A 19968-nucleotide genomic window follows, 5' to 3' on the forward strand; every position below is an offset into this window, starting at 1 on the left:
TGATGGGAGCTGCCCCTTAGAATAATATGGGTTTGAATGCAATGCGATTTTTTATCGCATTGCATTCGTCCGTTTTAATCGCCAGTGTGACTCCGGCCTTAGTGAAGAATCTGGACGCAACCTACATTACTGAGCTGAGAGCGTTCATATTGGATTCAGATGTATTTCCAAACCTGTGGGGAAGTAAGTGTAGCTTAGAATTTTTTTCCCCTTAAAATTTCTGACTTTTTGTCGAATAACAAATAGAGAAAATCGTAACTTTTATTAAAATCGACTTAACTTTTAATAAACTTTGGGGTTGCAATTCCCAGTACAATTTTCTAGAGATGTCGGAAGGGTTGATGAATTACTGCGCTTTCTACTGCTATGACGCAGCGCCATCTAGAGGTAAGAGGGAGAATTGTGATGACTGACATTCTGGCCTCTTCTTTCTGTTCCTTCTCCATAACGACGACAACAAAATAGTTTCTTAGCAACCGGTGTAATGGGTGAAAGAGAATGAGCATTGAGAGATTCGCTTCTGTGCTGAACGTCTGCGGACGTCGTAAATGGAGGCTAAAAGCTCAGGTGAGATGAGACTCTGACTGGCACAGACCCTTTCCTCTTGTCTTCATAGCAAAACTTACATGACTTCTAAATCAAATGATTCAGAACTCTACAGTCACTAACAAGTATACTGAGAGGCGAGTGCGCACACACAAGAGGTATTTCCGAGTATGCTAGTGAACTAGATGTGCAGAACGTCCCGATGTCCAGATTTTTGGGTCATTTATATACCACCAAGAATTTTGATATCAGTTTTTATCTCTAGGAGCCTCCCAAATGTTCCTGGAGAAATGGCAAATATAGATGTAAAGGCCCCAATACACACTGGACAAAAGTAGGCCAAGTAGCTAATATCTAAGGGGGCCTCCCGGATGTCCAACAATGGCCTACATCGAGGGAAAAAAGAATCTGGCCACTGAAATATCAACAGCCAATCCTTTCTTTAGTGGAGAGATAAGCCATTGCCAGAAAAGTCTGCACTGGCTCTGTGCCATAGACCAGGGTTCCCCAACTCTAGTCCTCAAGGCCCACCAACAGATCATGTTTTCAGGATTTCATTTGTATTGCACAGGTGAAGCAATTATCACCTGAGCAATACTAAGGAAATCCTGACAGCATAATCTGTTGGTGGGCCTTGAGGACTAGAGTTGGGGAACCCTGCCATAGAGTCTAGAACACGGGAGCGCTCAGTCAGCATGCAGGAGTTGGGAGAGATAGCTGTCCAATGTGTTTTGGGGGCTTAAAGAAGTTTGCCACTACTCTTTATTGATGGTCTACCAGTAGGATAGGTCATCAATATCTGATCAGTGGGGGGTGCCATACGCAGCACTCCCACTGATCAACTGTTGCCAGCAGCTGCCAAAAGTTCTCAGATGCTGCTGGAAAACAGGAGCTCCAACAAAACTATATTGGCCATGGCCAGGTACTATAAATCAAACCTGGGCGTATATCTGTAGAACCCATCCTAGAAGTGACGGAGTTGCTGTGGTCCGGCAGTATCCGAGAACTTTTAGTCGCCGGTACCGATAACCGCTGCTTGGCAGGGGTGCCAGGTGTCGCATCCCCATCGATCAGATATTGATGACCTATCCTAAAGATAGGTCATCAATTAAAAAGTAGTAGCCAACCACTTTAAGGCTATGTCATTTCTTAATCTGACTAAATAATAGGGATCCCCATAAATTTTAAAAGAAAGTCTTCCAATTTCATTGATATCCTGACGCTTTCTCAATAGATGATGTTAGGTGAGAGTAGGATCTAGCCTGCAATATTTCAGCAGCCGATCATTTTATTCTCAGTGGAGATAAGCATCTACAGTATCTAACGTCTATAGGGGTCTTAAAATTGATTTTTTATTTGATCTCTGATGTGTTAAATTTCTTGACTATTCTACTTGAAATGCACTGGATTAGTACTGTAGCTAATGGGCTTGGGAAACCATTTAGAGGGAGATTGTCACCCCCAAAATGCAAATTAAATTACTTAAACTTTTATATAGAGGGGGTGTTGCCCTATAAAAAAACATGCCAGCATGTGCATTTTAGGGATTTTGTGACAGAGAAATCAACTTTCATTTCATATGCAAATGAGGGTGCTTTTGTGTACATTTGATATTGCCAACACTGACTGCACTGTTACACCCTTCCATTTGCATATAATGCACTTTCCCTGGTCTTGATTGACGGCTCTCGCTTGCTCAAAGCGAGCACTGCCTGAACTCAATCCATATGCCTATTCACACTGGCACTGGAGAAGCCCAATGATGACAGTGTCAGTACGGGCGCACTCTGATCCCTGACTCCTGTCTGCGGCCGCTGCTTACTACACTAACACACCCAGAAGACTTCAGATAGGAGCCAGGGATCAGAGAGTGCTCTCTTTGACACTGTGTGCACCGCTGGGCTACTCCAGTGTCAGTGTGCACATACATGACTAACGCAGGCTCTTCCAGCCTTAACATGGAAGTTCCACTACCTGCTACCACTTATTTGAGTCCACTTGGGGGGATCTAGAACCTTTTGTGTCCCCTTCACTATACCACCACCATCCACAACCACCAACTTCAAGGACCTTCCCCCTTTTGCCATGCGATATGACAATTATATTTTTTTATATATAAAATTATAACAAAAAACCCACAATCAGCCAAATGAATACTGCCCCCCACATACTCGACTCCTGTTGTAAAAGTACCCCATATAAAAGAAAAGGGAGGGTGGGTGGGAGATTGCTTCTTTCTTCAGGGATACCTAAAATGGCTGCCTTCTCCTCATGTACAGCCCCTTATAAACCCCCCTTATTCTCTCCTTCCCACTAACTCGTCCTTCCCACACTGACAGATCTCAAACTCCTCCTTTAATACTTTTAACCCTTCCTATACTTCAAAAACCCATTTTTTTCACTCTATTCCCGGCTCAAACCCTTTCACGTCGGCCTCCCTTTTATGGCAGGGCCCAGTAGGGCCTTACTTTATCCCAGATGGAATTTCTTTACTACTGGTATGATTTTCATAGATGCTAGGTGGGTCATCCTCCCAGGGCTGTGGGGTACTCGATACCGGGCCAGTATCAGTGGGATGTGTCACAGCAGCGGTGACACGGACTGTGGCCCTGGGCGCCCAAGTAATAGGAAGATGTGAATGGTGGAATGTAGTTAGATGAATAGTTTGTGACGCCACCTGTGGTGTTCGGCAAGGGAGGTGTTAAGCTGACGCTGCATGCAGATCCGCTGGGACTGATGGTATGGTGCAGCAAAGATGTAAAAGCTCCTCACAGGTGAAGCTGTAGTCCCAGGGCAGTGTAGATGTGGTTGGCACGGGGATGTAGCGGTGCCGGAAAGGTAGGAAGCAGACAAGACAGCGGGGTGCAATTTCTGTACCTTTACTTGATAACTGCAGTCCAGGGTCCTGATTACAGATGGTATTGGAGCAGGCTAGCCTGGAAGCAATTCAGGGTTTCTCGCTCAGCAGATGGGCTGTGCAGTCTCCTTCCTAGCGCTTATTCGAATGAAGTACTCCCAGTACTGAGTTACACTGGAGTTCCTCCTGACAGATGTTCTCAAGAACCTCACTTGCACGCCAGACAGCTGTAGCCTCTCTCGGGGACTCCTCTCTCCTGAGTCCTGGCTCACTATCCAAGCTGCTGTTGTGCACTCAAGTCTTAGATGGGAGTAGGGCATTTACAGCCTCCTACTCCTCTGGTGTCTGTTGCAGGACCGTTAGTATCCGTACAACCGTGGAGACCAGGCTCCAGTTCATGCGCTCTCTCCAGAGATGAGCTCTTCCTCTCAGCTCTATCTCAGCGCTCCTTCCACACGTCTGCACACTTCACCCTCCACAGACTAACTACTCACTCCTTCCTCTTGGCCCTCAGAGAGCACTCCTCCCCTTAATCCCGATTCAGAGTTCCCCCTGCTGGCCTGGAGTGGAACTGTGTTGCATGCATAGATTGACTGCGAGAGAGACCCATCATTGCCTCCAAGCCTGGCATTACCCTCCCCTGGAGGAAGGCAAAGCCACTGTGGCGACCATACCCCTGGGGGCGCCACACTAGGTCCCCTATGTAAAAATTTACGTAGTTTAATTTGCACTTTGGGACAGCAGATTCGCTTTAAATTGGAAATGATAAATTAGTAGAAATCCCTCTCTAAGGAATCAAATTGCTTGCAAAATACAAAAATGATAAATGATCAACATTCAATGTGTTTCTGGGTCGCCCTCCCAGGGCTGTGGGGTACTCGGTATCGGGCCGGTGTCAGGGGGATGTGTCACAGCAGCGATGACCCGGTCCGTGGCCCTGGGTGCTTAAGTGATGGGGAGATGTAGTTATTGGTAGAATAGTTCGTGACACCACCCGTGGTGTTTGGCAAATGTGGTGTTAAGTCAACGCTGCATACAGATCCGCTGGGACTGATGGTATGTGCAGCTTAGATGGTAAAGGTGGAGCTGTAGTCCCAGGGCAGTGTAGATGTAGCTGGCATGGCAATGCAGCAGTGCCGAAAGCGTAGGGAACAGACAAGACACAGCGGTTGTAGTTTCTGTACCTTTACTTGATAACTGCAGTCCAGGGTCCTGATTACAGATGGTATTGGAGCAGGTTAGCCTGGAAGCAGATCAGGATTCTCTCTCAGCAGAAGGGCTGTGCAGTCTCCTTCCTAGAGCTTGTAGTGTGAAGCACTCCAGTACTTAGTTACTCTGAAATGCCTCTCTTCAGATGTTCCTACAACTATACTTGTATGACAGACAGCTGTAGCCTCTCTCGGGGACTCCTCTCCTGAGTCCTGGCTCTCTATCCAATTGCTGTTGTGTCCCAAGTCTTTGCTGGGAGCAGGGCATTTACAGCCTCCTACTCCTCTGGTATCTGTGGCAGGACTGTTAGTATCCATACCACTGTGGAGACCAGGCTCCAGTCTTTGCGCTTTAGCGGTGAGGGAGCTCTCCTCCCGAAGCTCAACCTCCACCCCGCTCCACACGTCTGCACACGTGGACCTCCTCACACAATCTGACTACTCCTTTCTCCTGACCCTCAGAGAGTACTCTGCTCCTCAATCCTGGTTCAGAGTTCCCCCTGGTCGCCCGGAGTGGAACTGTGTTGCATGCATTAGGTTAACTGCTGGAGAGACCCATCACTGCTTCCAAGCCTGGCATTACCCTCCCCTGGAGGAAGGCAAAGCCAGTGTGGCGACCATACCCCTGGGGGCGCCACATTCCCCCCCCCCTCCCAATATATCCAGAAAAAGTTGTAACTTACGTGCACAATCCATTAAAGCTACAGTAATCTCTGCACAATAGAAGTTTATTATTCCAGACAGGTTTATCATTGCTCCACTCTCCGTCAAGAAAAGTTGCATCACTCACCGGAAAATGGAAAATGTGCTGCCGCTATGTACGCCATTACTCATTACATGACTTTTAGATCTCGATGCTTTTAACACATTGCATTCACAGTTTTGTTAAATGGCACAGAATTGTCATATTTCTATTGTACCTTAAGTGATACATTAGGGCCTCTTTCTCGCATAATTTTTCAGCTTATTTTTTTTCTGCGTGTATAAAATGGTTATGAATTTCAGGCTTTTTCATATTTTAAAAAACATTTTTATTAGCTTTTTTTCTATTTACAACAAGGGCAACATGCATATTTTTCTAGGATTTCTCAAGTCGGGAAAATGCAAGAAAAAAAATGTCTATGCTCGAAATAAACGAAAAGGAAAAGAAATAACTCAAACAACGCACTAAAAGATCAGAAAATAAATTCACTGTAACCTTTCATGTAATATCTGGCTGCCGGTTTTGATTAAAAAACGCAGTAAAAAATGGCATAAAAAAACATTTTTTTTCCATAAAGAAAACGTTGTCTATTAAACCACCCAATGTGTTTATGCAGAGCTTTCTATCTTGAATTTTGAAGCAGATTCTGCTAAAAAATGTACATGAGAAACCACTTCAAATACTCTTAAAATAAGCTTTGTATTCATTTCAGTAGGAAAACACAGCTATAGCGCAGAAGGTTCTGTTTTTTTCCCAAGTGGAAGATGTCAATTCTTGAGTCGCTTCTGCTTTAAAAACGCTCCAAATCTGACTAATGAATCAAACGAGGCAGAAAAAAAACACCTCTTAAGCTAAAAAAACACCCAAAAATGTACTAAAAAATTCAGCCATACAATTCCTTGTCAGAAAACTCCCTGTAAACATAATCTAAAGAAATTCAGCATCTCCTATTATCTTTTGCTTCCAGTCATCAAGTGCAACCCATCTTTACCTCCCTTAAGATCCGTATCTTCTCACACAGTCCATCATAAGAAGAAGAAGCTTCAAATGAGTTCAGCAAATTCGTACCATGCAAATCCACAGACTACGAGCAGCCAAAATGGAAATTTAGATAAAAGAAGTAATACATCTCCAGCACATATAAAAAATTGTGAAGAACTTACCAGGAGCCTGGTCCCAGCTAACATCAGACATAAGTATGGCAGCCACGTGGTTGACCAACTTATCTCTCCAGAGCAGGTAAGATGTGTTGTGTAGGACATTTTTCATTCTTTTGCCCCAAACTCATTCCATGAAGCTTTTCTCCTTGTCCCATGTAGGTAAGAAGCTCTCTGAGTAAGGCAAGAACACAGTGCCACCAAGATTACTACATACCCAGACTGAGAATGGAGACCTATTTCATGGAGGATTACCCACACAAGATCTACTATGAGCTGGGACATTGTCTCCGTAGTAATCTATTTCCAGGTCTTGTTCCATCTCTTACTGCCTACTTAAACCTTCTCTACTTTCGAGCAGTCTTCTAAAAATGTCTTATCCTGGATTGATGTGTTTAAATCTATGTAGAATGCAAGTGACCTACTGTTAGGAAGCCTATGGCTATAGAGATTTCACTACAAGCAAGATAGGACAATGTTGATACCAAGAGTAGGCTAAACTATACTAAAGGTGGCCATACACATAGGATAGACGTTGTGCAAGGGTTCAACAACCGTTGACCTAAACCAGGCCCATACACATTAGATAACTGTTGACTGGGCTGTGGATTGGCTGACCGCTATCTCTCACAACTCCCTATCAGATATCCAATTGCAATTGCTTGATCCTCATGACCTCCTGAAATAATCGTCTAGAGACCCCAATACAGATAAAATAGTAACTTAGTTCTACTGAAGTTGTAAAGTTTGGACAACTTTTCTTTTATGCTTATGGGTGCTTTAAAGGACTCCATACACATTAGATGAAAGTCGGTTGAACTCTGGTTTCAGTGGGACGAGATGTACAGCTCTGGTAAAAATTAAGAGACCACTGCACAGTTTTATAAATATCAGCTTCTCTACATGTCTGACAGCCATTCCATTCCAGTGTCAGTTGAATTCCAACCAGAGTACATCTCATTCTACTTAATGTGCTTCTGATTAGGTGATCACCTGAGCCAAATCTTATTTAATGAAGGAAAACATAAAAAACCTTGCTGTGGTGTTCACTAGAGTTGAGCGACTTTTGGTTTTTTAGGGTCGCGTTTCGTTTCGTGAAACCCGACTTTTCCAAAAGTCGGGTCGAGCAAGATCGTCCGATTATAGGGAAAAGTCGGGTCGTCCCGAAACACGAAACCCAATGTAAGTCAATGGGGAATAAAAGTCGGCAGTGAGAGGAGGACAGGAAACACACCTACAGTGCCCATTTGAATGCCAAAAGCATCAATTCTTCTTACTTAAGCTTGTCAACCTTAATTAACTTCATAATACAGGTTACGCACTGAAAAATGGGGGTTATTTGGCTAAAGTTGTGGGGGGGAGGGCTGGCTGCAGGTTTTCATGTGCCCTGGGCGAAAGAGCGCCCCTTTAACACATACCACAACTCATCATGCTCCGATACGGCAGAAAAATAGCGGTATAGTACAATGAAAAATACCTCACTTTTTACATCTCATGACGAGGCCCATCTATTTCTCCATACAGAATCATTGGTCCCATATAATGTTTGAAACAGTATATGATGAGCTCCACATAATGCTACAGTATATGTTGGTCCCCATGGATGAAGCTTCACTGTCTTATGGGCCCAAATAATGCTCCAAACATAATGGGCCCCATTTCTAATGCTCTAGTGTATAATGGGCCCTGTAAATGCTGCTCCAGTGTCTGATGTCCACCTTTGGAATGTTCCAGTGTATGGTGGGCCCCATCTATCATTCTCCAGAGTATAGTGCTCCCCAAAAATTGCTGTCCCAACATTGAAAACAATCAAATAAGTCTCCTCGCTAGGGAATCCCTGTACTTGTCTGGACTCCTCGTCGTCCCCATCTTCCATCTCACTGCACAGTATTTCAACTTTGCAAGTGCTGTGATCCTGGGCAAGCAGGGGGGGCCCACTCGTTGGCGACGGCACTGGCACAGGGCCCCTGATAGTACGGTGGTGTGTCTGATGGCGGGTGGGCCGAACCTGCACTTTCATCTGCAGCTTCCTCTTTGTCACCGTGTAAGATGGAACTGTATATGGGAAGGGTAACCTGAGTTTTATCAGGGTCAGATTCAGGTCGTGTAGCATGCGAGGGGAATGTAGTGGTCTGGGTCAATGTACCAGAAGATTCATCGAGCAGTGGCTGGGCATCAGTGCACTTGTGTCGCCCCCAGGAGTACGGTCGCCACAGTGGCATTACCTTCTTCCTAGGGAGTGTGATGTCATGCTTGGGAGCAACGAAGGATCTCTCTAGAAGGTTAACTGATTGGGCGGCGTTATTCCCACGAGTCATGACCCTCCAAACAGCGTTCATGAAGGCAAAGTGTTTGTTTTACGTGGGCAGTATGGTTGCAAAGCTGAACCTTAAAGGAATGTCCAGAAGGGCACCACCAGGAGTGGAGCCTACGGTTAAATTCGACTCCACCTGGGAAACCTCAACCATGCCAGCTACAGAACAGATGCACACATTGCAAGCTTAATTCCGTTAACGAATGAGACTCCGTCATGCCCCGCGGTCCGAGTCCGGCTTACTAGAGGGACACGTGAGGCTCTGGCACATGAGATTGGCCAATAACTGGTGTGTCATGCCCTTACATGTCCGTGGCTGCATGTGCGCTACACTGAAAAGGCCAGCGTTTGTCGCTTACAGGTGCAGATAACCCGCTGAACAACGTTAGTGATGGGGATCACTGATTACAATTATTACCCGCGAACAATGATTTCCCAGTAAGTGCAGGTCAACCGCAGATCCGGAATTAGGCCTAACCGTCATTCCTGAAAAAATGAAAAACTTACGTGTGCAAACCACAGGTGCTGTAGCTTGCTTAACAGCTCGCCAGCCGTTCTCACGCCCAGTATGGATTACACGTGATTGCACAAAGGTGAGAAAGGGTACCGTATCCCCAGATAACATGTATGGATAGCGTACACATTCAAAATATATGTATGTCTATACATCAGGAGGCAGGCTCAGACGGTGTTAGGCCCAGTATGGATTGCACGTGATTGCACAAAGGTTAGAAAGGGTACCGTTTCCCCGGATAACATGTATGGATAGCGTACACATTCAAAATATATGTCTCAGGAGGCAGGCTCAGACGGTGTTAGGCCCAGTATGGATTGCACGTGATTGCACAAAGGTTAGAAAGGGTACCGTTTCCCCGGATAACATGTATGGATACCGTACACACTCAAAATATATGTCTATACATCAGGAGGCAGGCTCAGACGGTGTTAGGCCCAGTATGGATTGCACGTGATTGCACAAAGGTTAGAAAGGGTACCGTTTCCCCGGATAACATGTATGGATAGCGTACACATTCAAAATATATGTCTATACATCAGGAGGCAGGCTCAGACGGTGTTAGGCCCAGTATGGATTGCACGTGATTGCACAAAGGTTAGAAAGTAGTGTTGAGCATTCCGATACCGCAAGTATCGGGTATCGGCCGATATTAGCGGTATCGGAATTCCGATACTTAGTTCCGATACTTTTGTCATATCGGATTCCGGAATCGGAATCGGAATAGGAAGTTCCCATCATGCTATGAGCCTGCTTGCTTTGATTAAGCCAATGGGAATCCTCCGAAGTGTGGGCACATCCTGTTAGGCATGTAGGCATGTTAACTATTGGCATGGCTGTGATTGGCTGCCGAAATGATGTCATGATGCACTATAAAAGCCACCGCAGCCGCCATTTCTGGTCACTCTGCTGTGAATTCAGTTAGGGACAGGCTGCTGTAGAAGACTGTGAGGGACAGTTAGAAATAGCGATTCCACCAAACATCTAGTGCTTTACCCAGGCTACATAAACCACCACTGTAGCCTTCTTTGCCCTAGCAGCAGTGTTCACAGCTGTCTGCAAGGGCTGTGTGAGTGCAGCTCACGCTGTGGAGTGGGTCCTGCAGCCATGTCAGGCTGTAGGCCACCCAGTGTGATCACTGCTGCCTCATACATCTTTTATTTTTTGAGCTGCATTTTTTACATAATTTCAATCTAGTGTGCTTCCATCCGTATCCATATACGTTGGTTGCAAACACTAGTAGTAGACAGCGGAGCCTTTCTGCAGCCTTTCAGTGCTAGTGTCCACTTTGCTGCACTGTTCACGGCTGTCTGAGAGGTCTCTGACTGTGTGTGAGTGCAGCTCACGCTGAGTAGTGTGTCCTGCAGCTACGTCTGGCTGTAGGACGCTCAGCGTGCGTCAGTGCCTCACACATATTTTTATTTGAGTGCAGCTCATTTTTTCTTCTATTAGTGTGCATCCATCCGTCTCCATCTACGGTGGTTGCAAACACTATAAAGGAGTACACAGCGGAGCCTTTCTGCAGCCTGTCAGTGCCAGTGCCCACTTAGCTGCACTGTTGACGGCTGTCTGAGAGGCCTCTGACTGTGTGTGAGTGCAGCTCACGCTGAGTAGAGTGTCCTGCAGCTACGTCTGGTTGTAGGACGCTCAACGTGCGTCACTGCCTCACACATATTTGTCTTTGAGTGCAGCTCATTTTTTCTTCTCCTATTAGTGTGCATCCATCCGTATCCATCAACATTGGTTGGTTGCAAACACTATATAGGAGTAGATAGAGGAGCCTTTTTTTCTGGCTTGTGCCCTGCCGGCGCAGCCAGATTAGTATTACCCAATTTTTTTGGAGCCTCATCTTTTGCATTGTAGGTTACCTGCCTGCATTGTAATAGCTCCAAAAAGTTGGTGATACTATCAGTTTCAATTCTTTGTTCACATACTTTGAGTTTGTTTCCAACAAAGAAACCACAAAAAAAGTTCACCAAACACTACATTTTGAACTTGTGTAGGCCACATCAGCTCCTATTAAAGTCTAGTCCACACACACACACACTTCATAAAATTAGTGTTTCTTGTACCTGTAACCAGCTGTTCAGGAATAAGCACACTAAGGCCCCCCTTTGTACTTTTTTGCCTATCTTAAGCAGTCTTGCAAGATGAAGAAGGCAGGGAGTAAGGCGCGTGGGCGTGGGCGTGGGCGTGGAGTTTCAGCAGGGAGAGGACGTGGGGATTCTGCAGGGAGAGGACGTGGGGATTCTACAGGTAGAGGACGTGGGGATTCTGGGCCTGCTGCGGGCACCAGTGGATCAGCATCCCCCAGTTTTAGCAGGCAACAGTCCTTTATGCGCAGCTTTGTAGGACCTCAACGTACCCCACTGCTGCGGGAGGAACAAATTGAAGCCGTTGTCGGATGGATGGCAGCTAACGCATCGACTTCAATTACTTCCACATCCTCTCAGGGTCAGAGCACCGAAGAGCAACCATCTGTCTCTTCACCACCTGCCAAAGTGCCCAGGCAGTCAGAGAGACATGGACAGGAGCCATCACAGTCTCTACTTCTGTTCTCGGAATCTGTTGGCTTGGAAAGAGGGGGCCAGCCAAGCAGCATTCCTGAATGTGAAGAAGAGGGAGTATGCAGTGATGCGCAACTTCTTTGTCCCTCTGAATCTGAAGAGGCGAGTGGGCCAGTGCCTATGGTCAGCACACCTCAGTACGCATCAGATGATGACGAGACTCAGTTGCCACTTTCTGGTGCGTACGGTGCTGGCGAGACAACCCCGGAGAAGCAGCTGTTTGAAGACGGGAGGGAAGATGATGAGGTCCTTGACCCATCATGGCGTGAGCAACAGGAAGGTGGTGGGAGCAGCTCGGAGGAAGAGATTCCCCTACCGGCCAAAACAGGAGGCAGAGGGAGGGGGAAGACTTGGTTGCCTGTACCCTCCACTTCGGCACCCGTTAGGAGCATTCCTCCTTCCAAAGGCAAACCGGGCGCTCACAAGAGTTGCAGTGCGTGGTCCTTTTTTGACACAGTTGCAGATGACATTTGCTTTGTCAAATGCAAGCTGTGTCATCAGAGAGTCAAAAGAGGGAGAAATGTCAGCAACCTCAATACCACAAATATGTGGAAACATGTGCGCACCAAGCACGAGTTGGAGTTGCAGAGACACCCTGAAGACGTAGGCCAACGTACAGCACCACCTACCACCTCTTCAGTTCGTGTTGGGCCCTCTTCCTCCAGCTCACACACTGCTGGTTCGGCTTCCTCACAGGATCGCCAAGGAAGAACCTCTGCCACTGTTGTCCGGAGACCCTGTCAGATTACACCCATAGCAGCACGTTCCCATCCATCACAGCCATCGGTAGCACAGGCATGGGATAAAAGGCGCCCTTACTCGGCAAACCATCCCCGAGCACAGTCTCTGAATGCTGGCATTGCCAAACTTCTGGCAGTTGAAATGCTGTCATTCAGGCTGGTGGACACTGACACCTTCCGGGACTTAATGGCATTGGCAGTCCCCCAATACAACGTGCCCAGCCGCTTTTATTTCAGCAGGCGAGCCGTCCCTGCCCTGCAGAAACATGTTGAGGGCAAAATAAAACATGCGCTACTAAACGCCGTTAGTAGCAAGGTCCACCTGACCACCGATGCGTGGACCAGTAACCATGGACAGGGACGATACCTTTCCCTCACTGCCCACTGGGTCAATGTTGTGGAGCCGGGTACGGATCTGGAGAGTGGCGCTGTACGTGTTCTTCCAACGCCACGGATTGCAGGACTCCAGTCTGTACACATAGACTCCTCCTCCTACTCAAGTTCCTCAGAAACAGCAGAGCAGGAGCCTGTTACGACCGATATGAGCACAGCCGTGGCCAAACGTCAACAGGCTGTACTCAAATTAATTTCTTTGGGGAATCGAAGCCACACAGCGCAGGAGCTCTGGAATGCTATCAAGCTGGAGAGCGATGTGTGGTTTGGGCCAGCGAATCTCCAGCCGGGCTTGGTAGTGTGTGACAATGGCCGAAATCTGGTGGCAGCTCTTGGCCTAGGCAACCTCACACACATCCCATGTCTGGCACATGTTCTTAACTTGGTCGTGCAGAGCTTTCTGAGGGACTATCCGGATCTTGCTGCACTGTTGCACAAGGTCCGCATAGAGTGCGCTCACTTGCGACGTTCCAGCACGGCAAGATCGCGCCTCGCTGCTCTGCAGCGACGATTTGGCCTTCCGGAACATCGCATCATATGTGACCTACCCACCCGGTGGAATTCAACGTTACATATGTTGGAGCGGTTGTGTGAGCAGCAGGCAGCAGTCATGGAGTACCAGCTGCATCAGGCGCAAACAAGTCGCACTGTGCGCCGTTCACACTTCAGCACCATTGAGTGGGCCTCTATGAAGGACATCTGCCTCGTTTTGCGTGCCTTCGATGAATCCACGCGGATGGCGAGTGCAGATGATGCACTAGTCAGCATGACTGTCCCCCTTATCTGCCTGCTTCAACAAACACTGCAAGCACTAAGGGATGAGGTTTCAGAAGAGGTGGAGGATGAGGAGTCCCAAATGCCATCTGCTTCTGGACAGTCTGCGCTACGTGTTTCCTCACAAAGGCCTAGGCAGGGGACACTTTGTGAGGAGGATGAGGAGGAGTCGATGGAGGAGGAAGACATCTCTCCAGAGGAGGGAGGTACACAAACCTCTACTCAGTATGTACAGCGAGGGTGGGGTGATGCAGAGCAGGCCGAGGTCACGCCTCAAACAGGGGACAGCGGTTCTTTGGCAGTTGGGAGTCTGCAGCACATGGTTGATTTCATGCTGCAGTGCCTGAGAAACGACCGCCGCATCGCCCACATTCTCGTCTCGGCTGATTATTGGGTGTACACCCTCCTAGATCCTCGCTACCGGGACAGCGTACAAAGGCTCATACCAACGTTGAACCGGGAGCGTAAAATGCGGGAGTACGAAGAGTCACTGGTGCAGTCCATAATGTTTTCCATTCCACCCGACAGCATTGTTGCTAGTGCTTTACAAAGCAGCTCTGTGCGTCGAGGCAGTGGAGGAAACTCTGCACAAAGAGGGAGCAGAGGCAGCGCCGCAGCACAAGGCAAATGTGGCAAAGTTTTGTGTGTCCACCACAATTGTCTACACCATCAGCGACGCCTCGAGTCAGCAGGAGGCAACGCTTCCGTCAGATGGTGTCAGACTACATGTCTTGCCCTGTCGCTGTACTCCCAGATGGCTCTTCCCCCTTCAAGTTTTGGGTCTCTAAGCTGGATACATGGCCAGAGCTTAGCCAGTATGCATTGGAGGTGCTGGCTTGCCCTGCTGCCAGTGTATTATCGGAACGTGTCTTTAGTGCCGCAGGTGGTGTACTAACAGACCGTCGCACGCGACTATCTTCCGATAATGTTGACCGGCTGACTTTTCTGAAAATGAACAAGGCCTGGATCTCCAAAGACTTTGCCATTCCTCTTACAGACTAAATTAGTGGTTGGCAACTGTATCCAGGTCTGCTGGTGTGTTCATTTTTCTACCACCTGAACTATAATCCCTTTGCTTCAACACAGCCAGTTGTCGCTCAGATGTGTCGTCTGCACAGAGAAACACACTAGCTCCTGTGTTAGTGGGGTTCAGTAATGCCAGCTGATCCCCTGCTGTGTGGACAGCAAAGTCACCAGCTCCATCAACATTCAAACCACTACTGATTTTTAACCGTGCCCAAATTAGGTCTCTGGCTCCACTGTCTCTACTATTTCCCCTGACCTCCAACCCCGCCATCTACATCTCTGAAGTGGCGTCAGCACAATCTACACTTGTTCCTGTGTTCCTGTGGCTCAGTCCCATCAGTTTATCCCCTGATGTGTGTCCGGCAAGGTCTCCTGCTCTGTCCACATTCCCATAACCAGTAGTGGGAATGAGGACAGAGCTGGCGAACTTGCCGGACAAACATCAGGGGATCAACTGACGGGACTGAGCACCAGTAACACAGGAACAAGTGTAGATTGTGCTGACGCCACTTCAGAGATGTAGCTGGCGGGGTTGGAGGCCAGGGTAAATAGTAGAGACAGTGGAGCCAGAGGCCTAAGTGGAGCATGGTTAGAATCAGTAGTAGTCCACAACCTCCATAAAAACCGCTGCCCATTGGCCTCTGCATGCGGCATGCGTAATCCTGGGCTCCAACAGCTTCAGTTGGTGTTCAGAAGTGTCGTCTCCACAGAGCCAAACACATTCGTTAGAGTGTTAGTGAGGTTCAGCACTGCCAGCTGTTCCCCTGCTGTGGAGATGGCAAGTCTCCTGCTGCCTTCACCTGCCAAAATCCAGTAGGCCACAGCCTGCTCCTCGCCTAATCCTGGGCTCCAACAGCGTCAGTTGGTGTTCAGAAGTGTCGTCTCCACAGAGCCAAACACCTTCGTTACAGTGTTAGTGGGGTTCAGCACTGCCAGCTGTTCCCCTGCTGTGGAGATGGCAAGTCTCCTGCTGCCTTCACCTGCCAAAATCCAGTAGGCCCCAGCCTGCTCCTCGCCTAATCCTGGGCTCCAACAGCGTCAGTTGGTGTTCAGAAGTGTCGTCTCCACAGAGCCAAACACCTTCGTTAGAGTGTTAGTGGGGTTCAGCACTGCCAGCTGTTCCCCTGCTGTGGAGATGGCAAGTCTCCTGCTGCCTTCACCTGCCAAAATCCAGTAGGCCCCAGCCTGCTCCTCGCCTAATCCTGGGCTCCAACAGCGTCAGTTGGTGTTCAGAAGTGTCGTCTCCACAGAGCCAAACACCTTCGTTAGAGTGTTAGTGGGGTTCAGCACTGCCAGCTGTTCCCCTGCTGTGGAGATGGCAAGTCTCCTGCTGCCTTCACCTGCCAAAATCCAGTAGGCCCCAGCCTGCTCCTCGCCTAATCCTGGGCTCCAACAGCGTCAGTTGGTGTTCAGAAGTGTCGTCTCCACAGAGCCAAACACATTCGTTAGAGTGTTAGTGGGGTTCAGCACTGCCAGCTGTTCCCCTGCTGTGGAGATGGCAAGTCTCCTGCTGCCTTCACCTGCCAAAATCCAGTAGGCCACAGCCTGCTCCTCGCCTAATCCTGGGCTCCAACAGCGTCAGTTGGTGTTCAGAAGTGTCGTCTCCACAGAGCCAAACACATTCGTTAGAGTGTTAGTGGGGTTCAGCACTGCCAGCTGTTCCCCTGCTGTGGAGATGGCAAGTCTCCTGCTGCCTTCACCTGCCAAAATCCAGTAGGCCCCAGCCTGCTCCTCGCCTAATCCTGGGCTCCAACAGCGTCAGTTGGTGTTCAGAAGTGTCGTCTCCACAGAGCCAAACACCTTCGTTAGAGTGTTAGTGGGGTTCAGCACTGCCAGCTGTTCCCCTGCTGTGGAGATGGCAAGTCTCCTGCTGCCTTCACCTGCCAAAATCCAGTAGGCCACAGCCTGCTCCTCGCCTAATCCTGGGCTCCAACAGCGTCAGTTGGTGTTCAGAAGTGTCGTCTCCACAGAGCCAAACACATTCGTTCAAGTGTTAGTGGGGTTCATCATTGCCAGCTGATCCCCTGCTGTGGAGATGGCAGTCTCTCCTGCTGTCTCCGCATTACAAAGACAGTAGGCCTCTGCCTACACCCTCCTATTTCCTGGGCTTCAACACAGCCAGTTGTAGTTCGGAAGTGCCGTCCACACGGAAAGAGATACTTGCTCCCGTGTCTCAGTGGGGTTCAGTAATGTCAGCTGATCCCCTGCTGTGTGGATGGCAGTCTCTCCTGCTGTCACCTCATTCAAAATACAGTAGGCCTCTGCCTACACCCTCCTATTTCCTGGGCTTCAACACAGCCAGTTGTAGTTCGGAAGTGCCGTCCACACGGAAAGAGATACTTGCTCCCGTGTCTCGGTGGGGTTCAGTAACGTCAGCTGATCCCCTGCTGTGTGGATGGCAGTCTCTCCTGCTGTAAACTCATTCAAAATACAGTAGGCCTCTGCCTACACCCTCCTATTTCCTGGGCTTCAACACAGCCAGTTGTAGTTCGGAAGTGCCGTCCACACGGAAAGAGATACTTGCTCCCGTGTCTCAGTGGGGTTCAGTAACGTCAGCTGATCCCCTGCTGTGTGGATGGCAGTCTCTCCTGCTGTAAACTCATTCAAAATACAGTAGGCCTCTGCCTACACCCTCCTATTTCCTGGGCTTCAACACAGCCAGTTGTAGTTCGGAAGTGCCGTCCACACGGAAAGAGATACTTGCTCCCGTGTCTCAGTGGGGTTCAGTAACGTCAGCTGATCCCCTGCTGTGTGGATGGCAGTCTCTCCTGCTGTAAACTCATTCAAAATACAGTAGGCCTCTGCCTACACCCTCCTATTTCCTGGGCTTCAACACAGCCAGTTGTAGTTCGGAAGTGCCGTCCACACGGAAAGAGATACATGCTCCCGTGTCTCAGTGGGGTTCAGTAACGTCAGCTGATCCCCTGCTGTGTGGATGGCAGTCTCTCCTGCTGTAAACTCATTCAAAATACAGTAGGCCTCTGCCTACACCCTCCTATTTCCTGGGCTTCAACACAGCCAGTTGTAGTTCGGAAGTGCCGTCCACACGGAAAGAGATACTTGCTCCCGTGTCTCAGTGGGGTTCAGTAATGTCAGCTGATCCCCTGCTGTGTGGATGGCAGTCTCTCCTGCTGTCACCTCATTCAAAATACAGTAGGCCTCTGCCTACACCCTCCTATTTCCTGGGCTTCAACACAGCCAGCTGTAGTTCGGAAGTGCCGTCCACACGGAAAGAGATACTTGCTCCCGTGTCTCAGTGGGGTTCAGTAACGTCAGCTGATCCCCTGCTGTGTGGATGGCAGTCTCTCCTGCTGTAAACTCATTCAAAATACAGTAGGCCTCTGCCTACACCCTCCTATTTCCTGGGCTTCAACACAGCCAGTTGTAGTTCGGAAGTGCCGTCCACACGGAAAGAGATACTTGCTCCCGTGTCTCAGTGGGGTTCAGTAATGTCAGCTGATCCCCTGCTGTGTGGATGGCAGTCTCTCCTGCTGTAAACTCATTCAAAATACAGTAGGCCTCTGCCTACACCCTCCTATTTCCTGGGCTTCAACACAGCCAGTTGTAGTTCGGAAGTGCCGTCCACACGGAAAGAGATACTTGCTCCCGTGTCTCAGTGGGGTTCAGTAACGTCAGCTGATCCCCTGCTGTGTGGATGGCAGTCTCTCCTGCTGTAAACTCATTCAAAATACAGTAGGCCTCTGCCTACACCCTCCTATTTCCTGGGCTTCAACACAGCCAGTTGTAGTTCGGAAGTGCCGTCCACACGGAAAGAGATACTTGCTCCCGTGTCTCAGTGGGGTTCAGTAACGTCAGCTGATCCCCTGCTGTGTGGATGGCAGTCTCTCCTGCTGTAAACTCATTCAAAATACAGTAGGCCTCTGCCTACACCCTCCTATTTCCTGGGCTTCAACACAGCCAGTTGTAGTTCGGAAGTGCCGTCCACACGGAAAGAGATACTTGCTCCCGTGTCTCAGTGGGGTTCAGTAACGTCAGCTGATCCCCTGCTGTGTGGATGGCAGTCTCTCCTGCTGTAAACTCATTCAAAATACAGTAGGCCTCTGCCTACACCCTCCTATTTCCTGGGCTTCAACACAGCCAGTTGTAGTTCGGAAGTGCCGTCCACACGGAAAGAGATACTTGCTCCCGTGTCTCAGTGGGGTTCAGTAATGTCAGCTGATCCCCTGCTGTGTGGATGGCAGTCTCTCCTGCTGTCACCTCATTCAAAATACAGTAGGCCTCTGCCTACACCCTCCTATTTCCTGGGCTTCAACACAGCCAGTTGTAGTTCGGAAGTGCCGTCCACACGGAAAGAGATACTTGCTCCCGTGTCTCAGTGGGGTTCAGTAACGTCAGCTGATCCCCTGCTGTGTGGATGGCAGTCTCTCCTGCTGTCACCTCATTCAAAATACAGTAGGCCTCTGCCTACACCCTCCTATTTCCTGGGCTTCAACACAGCCAGTTGTAGTTCGGAAGTGCCGTCCACACGGAAAGAGATACTTGCTCCCGTGTCTCAGTGGGGTTCAGTAATGTCAGCTGATCCCCTGCTGTGTGGATGGCAGTCTCTCCTGCTGTCACCTCATTCAAAATACAGTAGGCCTCTGCCTACACCCTCCTATTTCCTGGGCTTCAACACAGCCAGTTGTAGTTCGGAAGTGCCGTCCACACGGAAAGAGATACTTGCTCCCGTGTCTCAGTGGGGTTCAGTAATGTCAGCTGATCCCCTGCTGTGTGGATGGCAGTCTCTCCTGCTGTCACCTCATTCAAAATACAGTAGGCCTCTGCCTACACCCTCCTATTTCCTGGGCTTCAACACAGCCAGTTGTAGTTCGGAAGTGCCGTCCACACGGAAAGAGATACTTGCTCCCGTGTCTCAGTGGGGTTCAGTAATGTCAGCTGATCCCCTGCTGTGTGGATGGCAGTCTCTCCTGCTGTCACCTCATTCAAAATACAGTAGGCCTCTGCCTACACCCTCCTATTTCCTGGGCTTCAACACAGCCAGTTGTAGTTCGGAAGTGCCGTCCACACGGAAAGAGATACTTGCTCCCGTGTCTCAGTGGGGTTCAGTAACGTCAGCTGATCCCCTGCTGTGTGGATGGCAGTCTCTCCTGCTGTCACCTCATTCAAAATACAGTAGGCCTCTGCCTACACCCTCCTATTTCCTGGGCT

General features: G+C 48.9%; 1 protein-coding gene across 2 annotated transcripts in view; it reads left to right on the forward strand.

Moving 5' to 3' along the window:
- Positions 1–477: 477 nt before the first annotated feature.
- CIMIP4 (ciliary microtubule inner protein 4) overlaps positions 478–19968 on the forward strand; it is a 42531-nt gene continuing 23040 nt past the window's right edge. For both annotated transcript variants that reach the window (XM_073574358.1, XM_073574357.1), the window contains exons 1-3: positions 478–567; positions 6282–6553; positions 6634–6781. In XM_073574358.1, the coding sequence (XP_073430459.1) occupies positions 549–567; positions 6282–6553; positions 6634–6781 (439 nt within the window). In that variant the 5' untranslated portion in view covers positions 478–548. The remainder of the gene's footprint in view (positions 568–6281; positions 6554–6633; positions 6782–19968) is intronic.

The sequence above is a fragment of the Dendrobates tinctorius genome, unplaced genomic scaffold (assembly GCF_039654945.1).
Source record: "Dendrobates tinctorius isolate UK_male_01 unplaced genomic scaffold, ASM3965494v1 ptg000038l, whole genome shotgun sequence".
Taxonomy (NCBI): domain Eukaryota; kingdom Metazoa; phylum Chordata; class Amphibia; order Anura; family Dendrobatidae; genus Dendrobates; species Dendrobates tinctorius.